This window comes from Mycteria americana, chromosome Z (genome assembly GCF_035582795.1).
Source record: "Mycteria americana isolate JAX WOST 10 ecotype Jacksonville Zoo and Gardens chromosome Z, USCA_MyAme_1.0, whole genome shotgun sequence".
NCBI lineage: Eukaryota > Metazoa > Chordata > Aves > Ciconiiformes > Ciconiidae > Mycteria > Mycteria americana.
This window is the reverse complement of record NC_134396.1, coordinates 63,314,107-63,333,932: the sequence shown is the minus strand read 5'-3', so window position 1 is coordinate 63,333,932 and position 19,826 is coordinate 63,314,107. Positions and strand designations below refer to the sequence as shown.

Genomic DNA, 19,826 nt, shown 5'->3' with positions numbered 1-19,826 from the left:
GAACCCCCACCCGGCCTTCGTGCTGCCTCTGTGCCTACTGCCTCTGGATGGCTGTAGAGGAGAAAAGAGAATTCTTTCCCTGGGAAAGGGGCATGTATGTTTTCATGTATAACTGCTTGTGTATCAAGCTCACGGAGACAGTGGTACTCAGTGCAAGCAAACCCTTGCACTGTTGCATAGTTTTGCTGTGCCTGCCTTGCCCTTACCGCTTTTTCAAACTCAAAGCTGCATGTACTATAATTTTGAAGGCATGCCCAGAGTTTGTATTCCCCACCCTACAGCAATAGCCACACATTTAATCAGACAGTAAGGTGGCTTTCACTCCTTCATCTTGATTTTATCACAGTAACACAAGATTTGCTGGAAATGCTGACTATGACTGATGCTAGGAAGCAAAATCCAACTCAAGTAAGTGAACAAACCAGTCATTTCCATCTGTGATGGAACAGTCCTCTACCACTTGCCTCATCACCGTCCCCTTTCTTCCAGTAGTGTTGAATTATCGACAAGCTATTAGTAATTAAAGAACAAAATGAAAATTCACACTGGCATCTGCTTTACAAAAAGCAGTCTCAGCATGCTCTGCCTCTTAAGGGACACTGAAAGAAAATTCTCCCATGAAAAATTTTACAGAGTGTAACAAGACTGTAATAATTGTAGTGGTGTATGTGACACAAAGTATTCAAACAATAAAGTTGGCAGCTGTTACAGGATTTCTTTTATAAAGCTGTTTTCTGCATCTTCCCAATTGAGCTGAGTCATCTAAGTAAGTAGGTACCTTCTTACTCTTCTTTTCCTAGCAAACATCAGCAGCAAACCAAACAGAAAGTATTAAAAAAGCCCCTAATCAGTCTGATCCAGCCAGGTGACTAACAGCGCTGTAATAAACTAACAGGAGCCAAAGGCATAAAAAAATTTCTTCCAGATTTTTTTTTAGTCACTTGTTTCAAAGAAGAGAACAACTGTTGTAGCCCATAATAGCACCTGTAGTTACTTTTGGATTTGGAAGCACAGAGAACACCATGTAAATATTTTGGTACTTATTTAACAAAATGTATCTTTTATTGTTTAAACACACACTAATAGATAAGCATGAAGAAAGCAGAGACTTTACATATGAAATCAAACTTACCAGGAGTGCTAATGATCTGCAGAATGAAGCTCTCAAAAGTCTGGAAATGCTATATAGTTCTAACTACACCTATTCAGTATTGCCCACTGTAAGTCAAACCTATGCCCTAAACTAAGCAGAAGTCCTACAGAACTCCAAGTATTGAGATCCTGTCATAATGCCACAGTGTGAATGCCCAAGGGGAGCAAATTACAATTGCTGCCTACAGCTTTCTGTGCGATTCTAGCTCTTCTCCCATTCCTATTCACTATTCGTTCTTCTTGCTTCATACCTGAAATGAGAATCATGATGTGCTCCCTGTTGAGAACTAGAGCCCAGATACCAAAAGGTAGTTGGACACCTAGAAGGCACTGATATTAATGACAGCTTGAGGATTTACTTCCCATCTAGACCCAAGCCTCTTTCCTATGTAGGGCCTGGCACGGGTTAATCACTATATAGAAGCCAGGGTACCTTTCAACAAAAATAACCAACTGTTTTTGCAGTTTTAACCAGTACCTTCTTTCCAAGACTGCTGACGTAGTTTGTTTGCAGGACCCTGATCTTCATTAGAAAGTATTTCAGAAAAATTGCGTCTTTTCAGACTTTGGTGGACACTTATTCTATTTTGTCCCATGAAAGTATCTTCCCGTCAGCAGCATTGTTTTCATAATGATTTATGATATATAATGCAATCACTCTTACAGATGATACAGCCCTGTGAAAGGCAAAAATGCAGACCCTACCTCCAAAGAACCAGCAGTGTAACACCCACTGGCAAAGACCATCAAGGAAAAAGACTTATCACAGAAATCAAATTGTCAAATGAAACAGACTATTATGACTTGTCAGTTTTCGGAATTAAAGGGCAAGCTAGTCATGAGTTTAAAATTTGTATTACATATTGTTTTCCACACTGAAACATTCTCACATGCTTTTCTGAGAAGCTTCTTGGTTTCCTGAAGCCATGAAACAAGTCCCCACAAGTTCCCACTCTTCTACATCGAAATGAAAACTTACTTTCCCAAATGAAATGCTGCTCATATATGGGCTATGCCATTACTACTGGTGACCATCTGAATAAACTCTAAATGAAGACACAGGTCACAGAATCACAGAATGGTTGAGGTTAGAAGGGACTTCTGGAGGTCATCTGGTCCAACCCCCTCCTCAAGCAGGGCTACCCAGAACTGGTTGTCCAGGACCATGTCCAGGCAGCTTTTGAATATCTCCAAGCAAGGAACTCCACCATCTCTCTGGGCAACCTGTGCCAGTACTCGGTCACTCTCACAGTGACAAAGTGTTCCCTAATGTTCAGAGGGAACCTCCTGTGTTTCAGTTTGTGCCCATTGCCTTTGGTCCTGTCACTGGGCACCACTGGAAAGAGCCTGGCTCACGTCCTCCTTGTGCTCTCCCTTCAGGTATTTATATACATTGATGAGATCCGCCCCAGAGCCTTCTCTTCTCCAGGCTGAACAGTCCCAGCTGTCTCAGCCTTTCCTCATAGGAGAGGTGCTCCAGTCCCTTCGGCATCTTTGTAGCCCTTTGCTGGACTCTCGCCAGTATGTCCATGTCCCTCTTGCACTGGGGGGCCCACCACTGGACACAGTACTCCAGGTGTGGCGTCACCAGTGCTGAATAGAGGGGAAGAAGGATCACCTCCTTTGACCTGCTGGCAACACCCCTACTAACGCAGCCCAAGATACTACTTGCTGCCTTTGCTGCAATGCAAATGATCCCTGTCCTTTCACTCATCTTCACATCAGATAAATATACTGATTTGTTCTATAACCTTTTTTTTTCTTCTTGAAAAGGACATGTTCTTAAAACCCAAACTTAACCAAGTTGATTATTTCCTTTCCAGCTCAGAAGTTATGATGCAGACTGGTAAGTGCTGGAAATTTAAAGCTGTGGGAGGAGATTAGCTAGCTTCAAAATGAATTGTTAATTTTGATAATGATATTTTGGATAAAGGATGGTCTTAGATTTCATATCTGGGTTAATTTCCTGTCTCTGTTAATGTCTTTCTGCCTAACCTCTGCAAGAGTGACTTTCTCCATACTTTCACCCCTCATCTGTAGCAGATAATAACTCTGCAATCATTTCAACTGTTTACTGTTTAAAACTGCAGGCTCTCTGGGCCAGAGGCTACTTCTTACCATGCATGCAATTCACAGCTTAGCATGGTTAGGCCCCCATCACCTACCTAGGAGTCTGCCGGATGATAATGCTGTCAAAATAACTGGTGCTTTACTTGCAGTCATCCAAACTGTGTACCGCAGTATGTTTAATATCTTTCCTACATAAATCAATATCGATACTAAAATTACTCATTTCCAAGTACTACTGGCAGAATAAGGATGATTATGATTTAATCTGTATAAAAAAAGTGATCAGCCTAAATATTTTTAGACTTGAAAAAAAAAAAAAGACCATTGTCAGCAATACAGCTGCTCTCCACCCACAAATCAACTCTAGTATAACAGGAAGCAGTTTATATGGGGCTTGCTCCTGCAAGGTACTTAGTCATTTAGATATACTGTGGTTAAAACATATTCTCTTATAAGAAAAAGCATTTCAGTTACACACACACAAAAAAATGCCAGTAAGTCAAAACTTGAATAGCACTGCAGAGAACAGACCTAGGTATGCATGTTCAGTTGGCAATGAAATATTGCCAGCAGCCTCACAAAAGCACAAAGAAGCTGCATAAACCATTCCAAACACTTCAAATAGGGTGGAATACCAATAAGACTTCCAGATAAAGTACACCTATAAGTACTAATAATAAATTTACCTCTTAAAATGTGCAACTATATTTTTGAAATATTTGGTGTACTCGGTGATCTTTAAATGTAGCTTTTTTTTTTTTCTCTGCTTGCCTGAATTTTTCTAAACATCAGATAATCAAGGAGGGGAGGACTGATTGGAGAACACGGATTTTGGAAAAATTTTACTTCTGTATGATTTTTACCAAATCAAAAATGTTAGCATCTCTCCTTGTTTTAAAACAACCTTCTCTTTTCTCACTGTGTTGCATTTGATCTCTCTTCTGTAGAGCCTCATTATTACTGCATGTATTTTCCTACCTGGCTCCTGCTATGCTTTCTTGCACCTCTCCATCTCATTTCAGATTCTTCTTAAAACTTCAAACAGCCTGGGCTCTTATCCATGTTCCTCCCCCACATCTGAGAATAGGAGATCTCTTCTCTTCAGAATACTCTTCCCAAGGAGCTATACTTTAGTTCATTCGAGGCCATTCTTCAAAGCCTGGTATTTCTTCTATGTTAGAGCTGAACTTCTTGTAATCTCATTCCTGTTTCCTGTCACAACTTCTTGTATGAATCTCACTTTTTGCGATAAGAACTGAGGCTATCACCTCATTCCACAAAAACTTAATTTAACATTAACATATTATTACAAGGTTTAACCCTACTTGTCCCCTTTTTTCTGCCCCAAAACTAAGAACACAATTAAAAACAAATGTTACTCACCTATCAATGAACTGGTCAATTATGACAAGATCACCAGGTTGTATTTCCTCTCGTAATGAACCACAGGCAGTAGTTACTAATACGTGTGAACAATTTTCTTCTTTTAATGCCCAGATATTGGCACGGTAATTGACGTTTGATGGCATAATTGTATGATGCCTTCCATGTCTGCAAAGATACATGTTGCAAGACAAATGAATCACTGAAATTGCCTTCCTTCTCCCAAATAAAGAGAATTCCAGGAAATGTAATTTCCCTAACAACATTGGAAGTGGAACTGACCATTTCGGCTACTTCCAGTGTAGCTTGTTTTCGTAACTGTATTAAGGTTCTCTCAGTATTTGATTTAAGAAGTAGTGGTGTGGTTTTCTTTTTAAATGCAAAATTTTTAAGTTCAAGACTGTAATGAAAAGAATCTGGAAAATACAATCCAAATATACTTTAGCAGCTTCAAGAGTACAAAAAGCATTTTCCTCTGAATTTTTTGAGTCAGTTCCATAGATTCTGAAAATCCAGGTGCAGAAAATTAAATCTTCCATACCCTACAACAAATTTGTAACATTTATATACACCTCTACAAATTTTCTGCTCAGAAGTGCTGTTTGTATTCTCCCACCTAGAAAAGAGCAGCACATCACAGGAAATTAAAAACAGAAAGAACACACTGTTTTAATCTTTTACCTTCCCAAAGAAAACAGTAGAATCACCACATTTTTCTCTTTGCTCTTAAAAAGATCTGACAGTTTTCATAAATTAGAAGAATGACTTCACACTGTTGCAGTATGTTTTTTCACCAAGACAGGAAATACTTAGTCTTATAAGCAAACTTTCATGTTATCTCTGTCATCGCTACAGAGGTACATCACTCACATAATGATTGAACACATTTGATAATTATTTTCAACCATGTAAGAAGCAAAGAAGGATTTAATTTCCCAACTGATTCTTTCACAGACACCAAAAGGTCTTAAGAACTTGATCAACTGGGAACTGGGAGCTGCACACATGACCAAGCACTGTCAGGCAGGATTCCCATGTTGTCATTAGCATTTCTGATAAGCTACTAGGCATGTATTGCTTAATGTTGCAGTTGTTGTCATAATCCTCTTCTAGAATATGCATGCCCTTTTTTTTTTTTAATCTGGCAATCACGAGCAACTCTGTTATTTTTTCCCAAAACACAAAGTGAAGTTACAGGTACCTTAGCCCCAAAAGTAAACTCACGGGGGTTGTATGTAAATGGTCTTAAATTCCAGTGAGGATGCAAACCACAGCCAAGTTGTTCAGCCATCTGTAGTCCAAGGCCTACTTTGATACAGCACAGCTATGAGACCTTGGCTTAGCATTTCATTTGAGAAAATGAGAAAAATGTTGTCCAGGTGTAATAAAATACATGAGCAAAGTCCATGCAAGATAAGAAAAGTAAAACCACAGACAGAAGTGTAGTTGCAGAGATGGTAACAGTCAGCAGCTTAATGGAAAAATGCTGAAAGGCACTCAGGACCCCATGAAAAGAACTGGGGTCCTGAGTGCACCACTGGGTTGTAATTGCCCTGCCTAGCCTCACCCTGGGCCTCCACCCAAACACCCAGTGCCCGTGAGCCTAGGTGCTCCTGCCTCCAAGCTCAGGCCCCTGCCTTCACTACTGGCCTGAGCTATGTCACAGGTGTGCCTGTCCCCAGCCCTGTCTCCTGGATGGCCTTCAGACCCATGCTGTAGTTGCTCTCCAGACCTGTTTTCTGGATGGACTTTGGACACACGCTGCAGCCTTGTCTCCAACCCTGTCTCTGGCCCCATCTCCTGCTGCTCCTGCCTGGATTCCCTGGATGGATGCTGGACTTGATTCATCACCTTGACTTGTCTGGGACTGCTGATGGACCCTGTTATCAGCACCTGGCTCTGCCCATGCTGTTCAGATGCTGGGAAGTGTTATATTCTTATGTTTAATCTAGTAGCACATTGGTCCTAGATATCCACTCTTATGTTAGTGTGAAATTTCCACACACTCAATCTATAGATCCTGCTTCCAGAGTCTCTTCTGCTTATGGTAAGAGATGTCTGAATAAAAATGGCCCAGGGAGGAAGAACTACATGGGATACAGCCTCCTAAGCAATAAAGGTAACAGCCAGAGGACTCAATAATCAAAGGGAATTATTTGGAAGTGTCTGCAGTGGTACCAGAGATACAGTTCTTCTGGAAACAGGCAATTTCTCAGTTTCACAAAGGCAATTTGCAAACACAGGGAGCAGACAGATTACTGAGGTTATCAGGCACAACCTACCTACCACCAGAGCAGGCAACCTTGCAGGTTGCCGTTCTTCCTAGGGCGGCACCCCTCACTGGATTTCTCTTTCCTAACCTAGATGGTATTTTTAATACTCTCAGTCCCTGCAGCATCAAATTTCTTCAGGAAAAAAACCAGACTTCTGCTGGACTTTGCTAGCAACCACACAGAGCAAGATGAAATGAGTAAAAATTCAGTTCACCTAACGTAAAAAGAAAAAACTTTTGAGAAAACTAAGACACATAATATAAAACCCCTTAAAATGCTCATTTACCTTGCCAACAGCACACAGTCCACATTTTTTATCTTTCCCAATATCAAAGCATCCGATGGCTGCAAAACAAGCAAATAAGAGTGAGTTACAGCCTGACAATCACCTTAGAAACCTTAACTGCTACTTAAAAATAAGCAGGCTAGTTGTGAGAGGAAATACTGGTTACCACTGTAGTCTCACATTTTCTTCAGCTCAGAATAAGCCTGTAATTTCATATGGCAGATTAGTAAAACAGTCTGGAACAGGAAGATCAAACTTGACACCAGAAGGATTATCACAATTTTTCTGTGTTCATATTAACATTAATATTGCAACTCCTTACTTTAGAGTTTGAAAGAGTAATACTTTCAAATACTTTGAAATGGTATTTCAAACAGTGCTACACATACAAAGAAGCATGTACATGCAGCCTTTAAATTGGTTAGCACGTCTCACTCTCTCCTGTAAACTTTGGTTGCTTTTTGCTAAACAGGTGCCATTCCCTACTAAAAGCCCCCTCCCACAGAAATCACATTTAATCTATCCCTTTCCATAACACTCCCCATTCTCTTCTCTGTCCCCTTTTTACCACAGCCCCCTAGCTCACACTCATGTTCTAGTCTCCTCCAACCCACCCTTCACTCCCCCTCAGCCTCCTGATGAACTCCCTCTTCCCTGCTGCTGGGAGTCCTGCTTTTGGGACGTGAACTGTGACATGACAAAGAACTTCTGGTACACTAGCGGCAGTAGTGGTGTTGTATTTGGTCAGCCCAGGGGTCAGGAGACAGCATGTGCTCTCCTCTCACAGCTATACAACAAGAACAGGCATTCCTCCTGACTAACCAACCAGCCAGGAAGCTAGAGCATTTTGGTTTTAGCTGCCCAGCTGGGACACGTGCCCTGCCGTGGAGATGGTCATATTGCCCACATAGGGCAGCCCTCAAGTCATCAACCGCCACTACAACAAATCAACTGCTCTGTGGGCTGTGTTCTGCTCCTGGGCTATATGCATCAGAGATCGGAAATACACAATGCTTCCAGCTTCCCTTTTTGTTAAAAAATGTAAGGCCTCTGTTTAATTAGATGCTAACCTGCATTTCTGCTGAACTGTGGTGCAATTGGATGCGCTGCTTCTCCCACCCAATTCAGAACTGCATGCATTTCACTCTTTTTATTGCAGTGTAGAAGAAACTGTAAATAAGTTGGAAGCTACTCCGAGACAATCTCCCCTTCCATGCCCTGGGATTTAAAGCTGAAATAGCTATTACAAAACTGTGATTTATTTACTAATCACAAGTTTGCAAGTGTCTGGAAGGACTCACACATTTGCATTTAGAAATGTTCTGTTGCCTGCTGCTTGATATAATTTTATTCGTATTTTAATGCTAGCTGCATGATTTCAATTATAATTTAGTTTTACAGCTGTTAATTCTTTATACACATGAAAATTTACAGAGATCTAGAAAAAGTAATATGTGAGTTATAGCTGCATAGCTGCATTTTAGAGATACTAATTTCTAATAAAACCACTTTCTATTCCCTATTGCACAGCTCTTTTTGGTCATTTTTAATGTGAAATCTCTTCAAAGCACCATAATTTACTCAATCACCTAGGTTTAAATTCTGCCAGACACAGATTTACTACTTTTTTTTTTTCTGTAAAGGGAGTATTCCAGAATATTTATTTTTAGAACTGTAGTGTATTCTGCCTTCTTTTAAAAAGTCCCCATTTAGTATTAACCTATTGACATTTAAATGTTTAATCTATTTACCTTACTTTACACATCCTCTTCTGAACCAGACATGGCTTTAAAAGTCAAATTTCACACAGGGCAAAAACCTTGCTGTCTAGTTGCCAAGACATTTTGATGTTGCAACATTCCAACGGTTCACAATAATTAGCATTTGGGGTTTTGGTTTTTTTGCATTTGTTTTGAGAGCACGCGTTTGCTGTGTAGAGTAATAAATACGCAACTTAGCTCACAGTAGGATACAAAATACTCTTAAAAACTAAAGAGGACTTCAGCTGAAATTCCTTGCCTATCAAAATGAAAAGTAAAGATCAGTAAGTTGAAGACCGGACCGTTTGCTTTACAAACAAGACAGATTCAGGTTTATTGCAAGTGATAGATTCAAGTTTATACCCATTTCCAAAAGATTTGGGGTAGAAAGGTGCAATTTAACTGCTATTCGATATTCATCCCCACCACAAAACTCCACTGAATTCTGGCATACATTGCTGATGCAGCAAGAATGCAACAGCTTTCAAATCCAACAGGCTTCAAAATCTAGTTGCAGCAGCCAGGATTTCTTTCCCTATCTGCTGCCATCCTAGTCACTTCAAAAGGATTCAGGGTGGCCATGTTAACAGGACCAGTTGTCATCTTTATACAGATCTCCACAGAACACATTCAGAGCATCTTCCAGGTGACTGCCTGAATACCTTTCTTGCACATGATCGCTAGAAACATGGCAGAGAAAAAGAAAGATCTGGAACAAAGAATGAGCTGCTGAATGATGAACTGACAGTTTAAGAAACGAATTTGCAGATACTGCATCATGGGTCATTAAAACAGAGGAAATAAGGATAAATCAGTGTGTGTAAAGTTACAAGGAAGTGAAAGATACAGAAAATTTCAAACTATGTGTTAATCACTGAACAGAGCTAGTATACACTTCCGTTCCGCTCTCTTTCTCCCACAAGTTATTTCCAGTGCTGTACCTCTCTACTGTTATCTCAGTTGTAGTCAGGAGCTTTGAAATGCTGATAAAATAATAAAAAATTCCAATGGAACAATCTGAATTTAAAGCTGTAATACAGTATTTTTAAAGCAGGATTTAATAAAAGGCCCAATAAAAAGTTCTCAAACATTAATAATTCATATACATGTTTAACTACTTCCCCCTTCCACAAAATCCAAGTCAGATATGTATTACTCAGTGTTGCAAAACAGAAAAGGAAGCAAAGAACCCTGGGCAGTTAACCCTAAGTTATGACAGTAACAAACAATTGAAATAAATCTCCTTTTGCTGTAACACAAATATGCATAAAGTATTGTCCATGTGGTGCTTACAGAATTCATTTTTTCCTTGGTCTCACCTCAAAAGCAAGCTGGAACAGAAAATAGAATTAACAAGCCAAATAAAAATCTAAGGAAAACTTGAGATGGAAAAGTATCTCATAGGTTCCCCAAGCCTTCATTTAACCTCTGATCTAGTTTAGGAACTGAACAACATACATCGTTTTGGGTACGCAGAAGAGGAGCTTAAGTGTTACGTCACATAGTCTGATTTTGCTGATGAAAGTATACAAAGCTTATTTGCAAGGTGGACACCCCCCCCCCCTTTATTTGCCAGATACACCTATGACCAAAAAAAGAGGGAGGCACCTAAAATAATTCTGTAGAACAGAAAGATATTTTGCCTATTTGGGGAAAGGTGATTCAGAACCAAGCTCTGTCATCCAGAAAGTAAAACAATCTAACTGAAAGTATATTCTGAACAAAGGTTTATTAGTAGCCTCAAAATTAATTGATGAAGATAAATGCTGTTGCAAGCAATTTTCTTATCCTATACGAGAACAATATTTTCCATATCTGGAGATAGAATGCCAGAAGGTTTTAGGGTATTTTCCATAGAATACCGAATTTTTGAGGCAATTAAAATGGTGGAAGTGGACGAGGGGGAAAAGAAGGCTGGAATATTAAAAGCTGTAAGCATACTTATTTTTTAGAAAACTAAAGTACTGCACTTTCACTAGTATTACTAATGTGACTTGAAAGATCATGGGAGGACCACTGTCAATGTAGAGAATTGCAAAAATTCTCATAGTAGTTTCCTTTAAACTTTTCCAGATTTCACCTGAAAAAAATATCCCCACATTCCCTAATGATCTAAGTTTAGTTATTAAATTATCCTTATGATTCGAGAAGGCCAAAGCAGAGACAATTCAATAACTCTATATGAACAGAATGTAAGCTATTATTCTGTTTCTAAAAATAAACAAACAGCATTAAAGAAATGTGTATTTTGCTGTTGTTGTCAAATGTCAAAGGTGCCAAGGAATGTCACTGCCAGAAAGGTTTTCAGCTAAAAGTCTTGGCTATGTCCTTGCCAAGAAACTTAAGAATTAAAACCCAAAATTTAAGGAAAGTAGAACTGTACATTTTGCATTTTTACAGGTTAGAATGAAATGGATATACATTTTTTTAACTATGCCTTCCCTGCATTTTCCTTTTGGCATTCAGACATTCATTTTCATTCTTCGTAGTTTTGCTTGAACTAAATAGGCTTGATGTTGCATCTAATTCTCTCAGCAATTAAAAGACCACAAAGTTCTGAACAGTTTATTTAGATTAAGCCCTTTACCTCTTAGAATTTCAAGCAGATTCTCTCTCTATTGATGTCACAGCTCTATGAAAAAGCATCTTTATGGCAGAAAAATCCCAATTTGGTTTTATTTCAGTTACAATCAAGAACAAGGCACACCTTTAGGAAAAAAATACTAACGTAAACCACAAATTTCTAAACTTTTCCAAGCACACTTAAAAAAAGGTTCTCATTTGCCGTTTCGCATTCAGCAATAGCTGCTTCTCTCATCTCTGTTGTTCTAAAATAAGCTGTGTAACACCTCCTTCCTGAATGCTAAAAAGTCTCAGCAGCAAAATAAGCAAGCATTGATCCACCTAATGATACCAATTAAATTTGTGAGGTTTGTTTCTGCTTCAATTGAAGTCCATCAACTTGACCCACTCAATGCACTTCATGCCACTGTAACTTGCGGTCTAAGCCCTGCACGGCTTACACTAAGGCTGATCCACCAGTTGCTCCATGATGATGAAAATGCATTCAAACACTGAAGTTAATGCGATTCTATGCAGGAGTGAATCTACGTGAAATACCCATCAGACCAATGGCCTGAATTCTTAGGAGTTCAGATCTACAGGCAGAGAGAAGAGAGACAGGCCAGCAGGGGTAACGACAAAAGCTCGCTCTTTGGCTGTGCTCCCTTTCACAGATACAGAAGCCCCATGAAGTTGCAGTTTTCCATCCAGTTCAGCATAACAGTGCCAGTTCAGCTCACCACGTTATCTAGAATCCATGCTTTGGTTCCTACCATGACATCTCAGTTATACCTCTTGCTCCACCCATACACAGAGACAGAACATTCACAAGCTTTTCCTTTAAGTTTAGCCTATGCTAAATGCGTAATACACAAGCTCAGATACAGCCAGTCCGTTGATCAAGGTTTCTCACAAATCACAACAGGCAAGCAAGATTTCTCTTCCCCTATTCATGTTGCATTCTGTGAAGAACACAGAAAAAAAAAGACAGCAGCTGAGCTGCTTCCTAAATGAAATTTAAAAGCCTTCTGTACTGACCAAAGGTGCAGGACTGAGGAAGCTTTTTCCACTCTTGTGGAGCAGCCATCCTGCAGGTACTGCTACTCTTCTCAGTAATACTAAACCCTACTGTAGGTCACCTATCGCACTACAGAATTTGGGCAACCCAAATCCTGTTGCATCCCAGTGCTGTGCCAGAACAGCCCTCCAAATACTGTGCTGCCACTGTGTCTTAACTCCGATCTGAACAGACCCCTGTGAGGGAAGAGTGTTTCATCCTTCCTGGATACAAAGGCTTCAGTTAATACCTGCTACAAGCATAGTGCTATTTTTGCTTTGTGACTAGTCTCCAGACATAGCCATGCTGTCACCATCCACAACTCTCAAAAAATAGGGAATGCAATGGCAACTTGTTTGGTTTAGCCAGTGGATTCTACTTCAGACCAATGCTGGCTACTGTTTGGAGAGCAGGGTACAGAAAATGGAGGAGGCAAGTTCCCTTCATTCTCTTGCAGTTTGTTAAGGGATTTTGAAGGATGGTGGAAAAGTCAAGTGTATTTTTCTGATTATGTTTTCTCCTCTCTTAATCTTTATCTCCTTCCCCTTCTTGAATGGTGCGCACACAAACTCCGCTTGCTCTTTACACTTTTACTTCCCCCTTAAACCTTTTTGGATGGAGGGACGGATTCAGATTTTGAATCGCACACCACAGCATTGAGCTTTCTGGCAAGCTTCTACCCATAAAATGGCTCTTGCTACCACAAGTCAGATGTTTTATTGTATGTATACTAGCTTACACTGGTAGATTTCATAAGATACAATTCCGATGGCAATTATAAAGCACCCAGACTCCCCTGGTCTTATGACATTACAGAATATCTGAGATCCAGTTCTTCTGTGAACTTCCTGTGTGAACTAGAACCTCTCTCCCCCTTGATTTCCTGTCTATAAAACTCTCTCTCATCCTTCATCTTGCCTGTTCCTATTATAAATCCTTTGGGGCAGGTACTGTCCTTCACAACACACTTGGCACTGTGTATAGAGCAACACCCCTAGCCTCCACTCCCTTTTGCTGAGGAAAAGGGCTGCAGCAATGTGAAGGAGAGTTGGTCAAGAATACCTGTGCCACAAAAACAGTTTCAGAGCTTCATTTTCAAACCAGTTTCAAATTATGTGGTTATAAGCATGACTGTAAGGAAAGCATTGGTATGTAAAGCCTAGTTCAGTGGTTACAGGGAAAATGGCAGCCTGCAATTCAGAAAGGTTCCTGGAGCAATCCGACATATACTACAGGTGACACAACAGCCCAAATTTGAAACAGAGGGTTTATCCTATCCCTCTTGACTGCAAATTCAGGACTTAGTTTGTAAATCCATCCAATCTACAAACAAGAAAAGGTATAGTCTCCTTTGTACATCATCTTTGTAACACCTTGTTTCTACAAACTAAGAATCACACAATACATAGCAACTAAAAAGAAACAGTCTTGTGACAGTACCTCCTTTATGCATTCATTTAACAGTCTGAAAATTCTTAAAGCATACAAACATATTAAAAAATGGCAAAAAGTCTCAGTAATAAAAAAAAAAAGCTTATACAGACCTTGCCATAAGGAGTATCAACATATTTTTCTGTTCTTCCTTCTAAGATATCCGGATCATCCAGGCCAGTTCCACCAATAATTCCGATCTTACACAGAAAAGTACATATTAGTCTTCTTGAGATTATGCTTCATTTAACAGCATGTCTGAAAAACTAACTAGGCAGCTACAAAATGTATTTTCTGCTTGAGATGGGGTTAGACTATAGATCAACAAAACATAATATGCCCAGCACAGTTTCCTAGAAATTTCAAATAACTGATTTTAAACAACTGTATTTAACTTGCCAATTTCTTACACTATGACTCTCCTCTTTAAAGATACCAAATTTAAAAAGCTACGGACAATGCACAAAGATGTGCCAATTCATTTATTCCCAACACAAAAATGAAGGGTGTTATTTGGGAACGCCTCTAATGAGTGAGAAATACCTGTATAAAGCATATTATAACAAAGGCTTCTTGTTTACATGGGGAAAACTAGTCCTATACATAACCACTACACTGAATACCAGGCATTACTATATAGTATTATACATACAAAAATAATGAAAACCTTTTTTAAAAAAATTAGGTTTTTGTGTTGACTTGCCAAGATCTAAGAACTTCCCTGTTTCTGTAAATAGTCTCTGTACAGCTTCTGAAAAGGGGGACAGCTCAACAGCATCTTCACAGGTGAAATAAAAAGAATTTGCTGACAATTTCACCTGCTGTGAGCACTGCTGGGTTTCTTCACATGTTTACAATTAGGGCACCTGCTACCTAAGAAGGTGTAAGTGCTCATTCAAACTTTGCCTGCAGCTGGATCACTAACTGTCTCCTGTGTAGACGCACTGGTGTCAGGTTTTATTCCACTCACAACCTTTCCCTAAGTAGAAACTGAACAGACTCTTGCTCCTCCTACTTTTTTTATTAAGTCTTTTCAAGTACTTTTCCCCCAAATTTTTATGAAATTGACTAACAGTTTCAAAGCATAATGGAAAGGGAAAAGAGAAGGCAAAGCAAAGTGCCACTTAAATAAAATACATTTTATTACCTTAGGAAATCAGGCTAAAAGTCCTATGTTATGTTTTGACACAACTTGTAGTGAAGAAGCGTGAAGTGACTCACAATTACCACCTATCTGCCATGTGTTAGTAATCACTGATTTCTTGTTCTCGCTCATCTGTTCTAGTTGTAATAAAGTAGTAGTAAAAAAAGGGGAAAGAAAAAAAAGGTAATTTGAAACATATATTCTCACTGAGACTAAACTCACTTGTGATTTCATACTCCAGCTAAAGAAAAATGCATCTGAATTGTCTTGTTTCTGGTTCATTATTGGAAAGTATCTTGTTTTGGTCTTTCTACAGATAATTCCATTTTCAATCAAGTCAAATTTTCTCTTGAGTTCAGCACACTTCTAGCTCTTTGGATGGAGTCAGGCCTCCATACTGTCAGGCCCTTCACAACCTCAAGCTTAGTAATGGTATTTAAAAATAACATCACCATTTATCACACACAGAGAAAATGATACTGCTTTTTTTTTTTCCTCCAATGGACCAGTTGTTTCAAAGTTTGTCTCACTTCTAAGCTGAAGAATTCATATCATTGCTGAGTTGCTTGTCATGGAAAAAATCTGGAACCATTCTAGCATGACTTATTACTGCACGGTTCCACCATTTTTTATTCTTTTTCAGGACAGAAAATCTCTAAAGTAAAACTTCCAGACCTCAACATACAACATCCCCCTTCCACAACACACACCCAACTGTCTCTTACTCTTTTTTTCTTAACTTCCACATTCATAGAGACCTCATTTGTTCAACCTCTACATTAGTTGGCTCATCAAGCATTTAGTTTCAACAAGCAGAGGTTCTGTGATCTTCGTTACAGGTCAAATACTTATCTGAGAAAGCTTTCCACACCAGATGGTGTAAACGCTGATAGGCTGAAGTAGTTTTAACAGATCTCCTATTTCCTTTTGCTACCCCCCTGTGGAGCACGAGCAGTAGTGCAAAGGAGAATACCAGTGTAAATCCACAAACTCTAACCCTGAGTATACTCAAGCATTAGGGAAGACCTAGATCACTGTTTGCAGTAGTACTGATGGGTCTGTTCCCATGTTACTCATGTTGCTTATTTATCACAAATGTTCAGATTGTTACATTGCTCATGAAAATCCTGGAAACTATACAAATTTTAGGATGAACCATTTTTTGCCTTAAGAATCATGTAAGAGGTGTGCAACAGGTACAATCATAAAACTCAAAATCAACAAAAGACCACCTTTAACGTTGTTTATCCATGCATTCAGTAAACATGGAAGATTGCTACATTAACAGAAGCCAGGATCAAAACGGTGACTTTTTCTTAAATCTAGAAAAAAAAAATGGTTCCTTCAGTAACTTAACTAGTTTTAGTTTGATGTAATTCTTGTTTTATTAGTGCCCTATGACTTAAGATTGAGAATATTCAAAAGCGAACGCTTATCTGCCTGAATTTTTATGTCTGGCGAAGTGAAAGTTGTTGGAACTGAGGAAAACAGCACAATGCCGGAGATATCAGCTATGGCTACATGACATGGAAGTTATTTTGCAACTGCAATACTTCAAGGTCCTTATTGAACACACCAATCCAGCACTGTAACAGACCGTTCCTGTGCCAGAAAGCAGCACACCTGATCCGTGGCAGCACAGAGCTCGGTCTGTTCAAGGCAGCATAGGCCGTGAGGTTGCTTTCAGATTTGCTCTTGGGCTCCCCACTCCTGCTGCTGCAGTGGCATCAATACATGCTTGTGCAGCACAGTTCAGTTCCAGAGCAGGCTTTTACACCAATGGCCATGCTGTCAGAAATGGCAGCAGTGCAACAAGCCAGCAAAACATTCACAGCTCCCAGGGTGGAGAACCCACAGCATGGAAGAAGAGCTAGACTACCTTGAATCTGCTTTTGCCTTCTTTCTCGCTGCAAAACACCTCAGCAGCAGTTTGGTCAATGTTCAAGCCACGTCAGGCAACAGTGGCTAGAGAAACACTGGGCTCCCAATAATTCACAGGAAATATGCTACAGTGGAAAGGAAAGTTAGGCCAGCAGAGATTTGTTGAAGCAGCTGCTTCTCCAACCATGTAATGCCAGCTTGGGAGCTGGCAGCTCTAATCCTAAAATTAATTTTACCTCTCTGCAAGAGAATTATTCTTCCTCCAGTTCACATAATCTCCAGGAGTATCAGCTGCACATGGGGGCTGGAGACCCAAAAATCTGATTCTATATTAAATTCTGCTTTACAGACCTTCTAGGGAACTATTAAAAGGAATGCAGCTGCTCTAGGCTCAGTGGGGAGACACTCTGCCAAGGGAGCTGAGGTCTATTTCCACCTTCAACGCCCAGGCATTGAAGGCAAGGAATGGCAGAGAGGAGTTGACTCAGGGAGAAAAATCTCACCTTTCCTCAAAAGGCAGAGACAGTCACATCTAGGAGTGACCTCAAGAATGGAAAGATGCAAGACTGTATGCTCTATTCCAGACTTTGCATCCTACAAAGGGACACAAAGGACATAACCTGTAAAAATTAATGGAGGCTGTAGCTAAGGTTATCTGGAATTAAATCTGAAGTGAAATGGCATTGCAGTGGAATGAAACATGAAGTATTTTACTATGGTACAGTCCATCTCAAACATTGGGATGAAGATCAAAAAGTGAAACCTAACAAAAGTTATCACACCAGTAACTACAAAGTCAAAAGCATTTCCCTGTGGGAGTCCAAATAATGATCACACTTAAGTGTATGCCTTTCTTTACCTGCTGTTTGGTGAATTTCCTTGAATAGGTTCAAGCACAAGGCACAGAAGCACCAGTGCAGTAACAGTCTACACTTGTCCATCTGAGGGTCTTTAACACTAGTAGATGTTAACTGTTGTCATGATCAGCTATGAATCTTTGTGACAACTAATAACCAATGAATACATCTGTATTCCTCTCTTCTGTTTTGGGGATAATGAGAAGAGGATAGCATTAAAAAGACTGTGACTTAAAAGGAGATAAACAGCAAGCTGCATACAATTTACAGTTAAGAGAATAAACCTGCTGGCTCTGTAAAATAAAGACAGCTTATAACTGGTTTCTACACACCAAAACAACTGTGAGTTACTCCACCTCAGAAAACAAATTCATATTTTGGTCAAAACACAAACCTAGAGTTTCAGCCTAACTGGCCCGCTCACCCCCGATGCAGGCCGTCACCTTTGGAGCCATTTTTTAAACACACAGGACGAACAAGTCTTGGGTGAAACTTTTGTACTGGCTCCCTTCTACTGCAGCTTCGGGATTTGTGCACCCTGCAATAGCTACAAACCCGCCCCGGTCCCTCTCACTGACAAATCCAGCACACCGCAGCCGGGTCGGAAACCCTGAGCAGGAGAGGCCTCCGGCTTTCATTAAAAAAAAGAAAAAAAAAAAAAAATCTGTCTCTTCCGGGCCGGCCGCGGGAGAGCCAGCGGGGACGCCCCGGGCCGCCCGCCGGGCCGCGGCCGGGAGACGCGGGCAGGGCCGCCGCCTGCGGCTGCGCCGGCGCATGAGGCGCGGGGAGCGCCGTGCGGGGGCTGCCCGCCCCGCGGCGGAGAGGCTCCACACGGGCGAGGCGGGGGCCTGGCGGGGGCACTCGGCCCGGTGCCGCCCGCCATGGCGGCCCTTCTCCCGCCTGGCACCGCTGAGGGCCGCCGCCCTCCCGGGCCCGCTCCCGGCGGGTGGGCGGGGCGGAGAGGCGGCGGGAAGGGAGCGGGGGAGGGCAAGGCGGGCGAGAGGCATCGCCAGGAGGGCAGCGGCGTGGCCTGCGCCATCCCGATCCCGATCCCGCTCCCGCTCCGGCTCCGCAGGCCCGCAGCCGGCCCGGCAGGCAGGGAGGGGTTGAGGGCGGCGGTGGGCGCCACCTTCCGCCGCCACCGCCGCCTCCTTCCCAAGCCATGTGCGGCGCGGACTCGCGCTTACCTTCACGGCCGCGGCGGCGGCCATGTTGGCGGGAAGGGCGGGGGCAGTGGCGGGGCGGTGCCGCTGGCAGCCGGCCAGCCCGCCGGGGCCGCGCGCCGCGTGTGGCCCGGCCCCGTCCCGCCTCCGCCGGGCCGCCCCCGCTCCCCGGCGCCGCAGAGCGGGGCCGGCGGGGCCTCGGCGGGCGGGAGCGCCGCCGCCGCCAGGCGCCCCTCGCTAGGGGGCAGCGCCCGCCCGCGCTGAGGGGAGCCCGCGCCCGCCAGCGCCGCCGGGGGCCTCTCCCCTGGCACCTCCGGCCCGAGGAGAGGCAGGGGAGGCCCGGCAGCCCCGCGGCGCGGCAGGTCTGTGCCTGCGGCCCGAGTGGGAGAGGCCGGGGGCGCCCGAGGACTCCGCTCCCCGGGCCTGAGGGACCGGTCTCCGGGTGTGAGCCCGATACTAGCTGTTTTGCCTAATGCTGGTCACACAGCTGGAATTCTTCAGGAAGCGGTTAGGAACATACGACGCAGAACAGCTCCTTGGAGTAAAATCTGGTTTGTCGTGATTTTGTGTCACAGCACGCGGCGTAACTGCTTTGTTTTTTCCCTTTTTCCGCCAGGATGTCTCTTCTCCAGAAGGGGATATTGCCATCCCATTGTTTCTGAGTATTTCTGTTCATATGCTGTTCTACGCTTCACCAGTGGCCTCATCAGAACGTCTCCAGTGTGCTTTTGAAACATCGCTGTTATCTGGTCTGTAAGCCCTAAAAAGTTATTACATCCTTGAAATGTATCCTCAGTGAAGGTTTTA

The 19,826-nt window shown here is 41.9% G+C and overlaps 1 protein-coding gene across 1 annotated transcript in view; it reads right to left on the bottom strand.

The window, feature by feature from the left end:
* MTAP (methylthioadenosine phosphorylase) overlaps positions 1-19,146 on the bottom strand; it is a 36,516-nt gene extending 17,370 nt beyond the window's left edge. The window contains exons 1-4 of the mRNA XM_075527175.1: positions 19,044-19,146; positions 14,088-14,174; positions 7,165-7,223; positions 4,606-4,773 (exon numbers count right to left, since the gene is read on the bottom strand). Coding sequence (XP_075383290.1) covers positions 4,606-4,773; positions 7,165-7,223; positions 14,088-14,174; positions 19,044-19,067 — 338 coding nt within the window. The 5' untranslated portion in view covers positions 19,068-19,146. The remainder of the gene's footprint in view (positions 1-4,605; positions 4,774-7,164; positions 7,224-14,087; positions 14,175-19,043) is intronic.
* Positions 19,147-19,826: the final 680 nt, after the last annotated feature.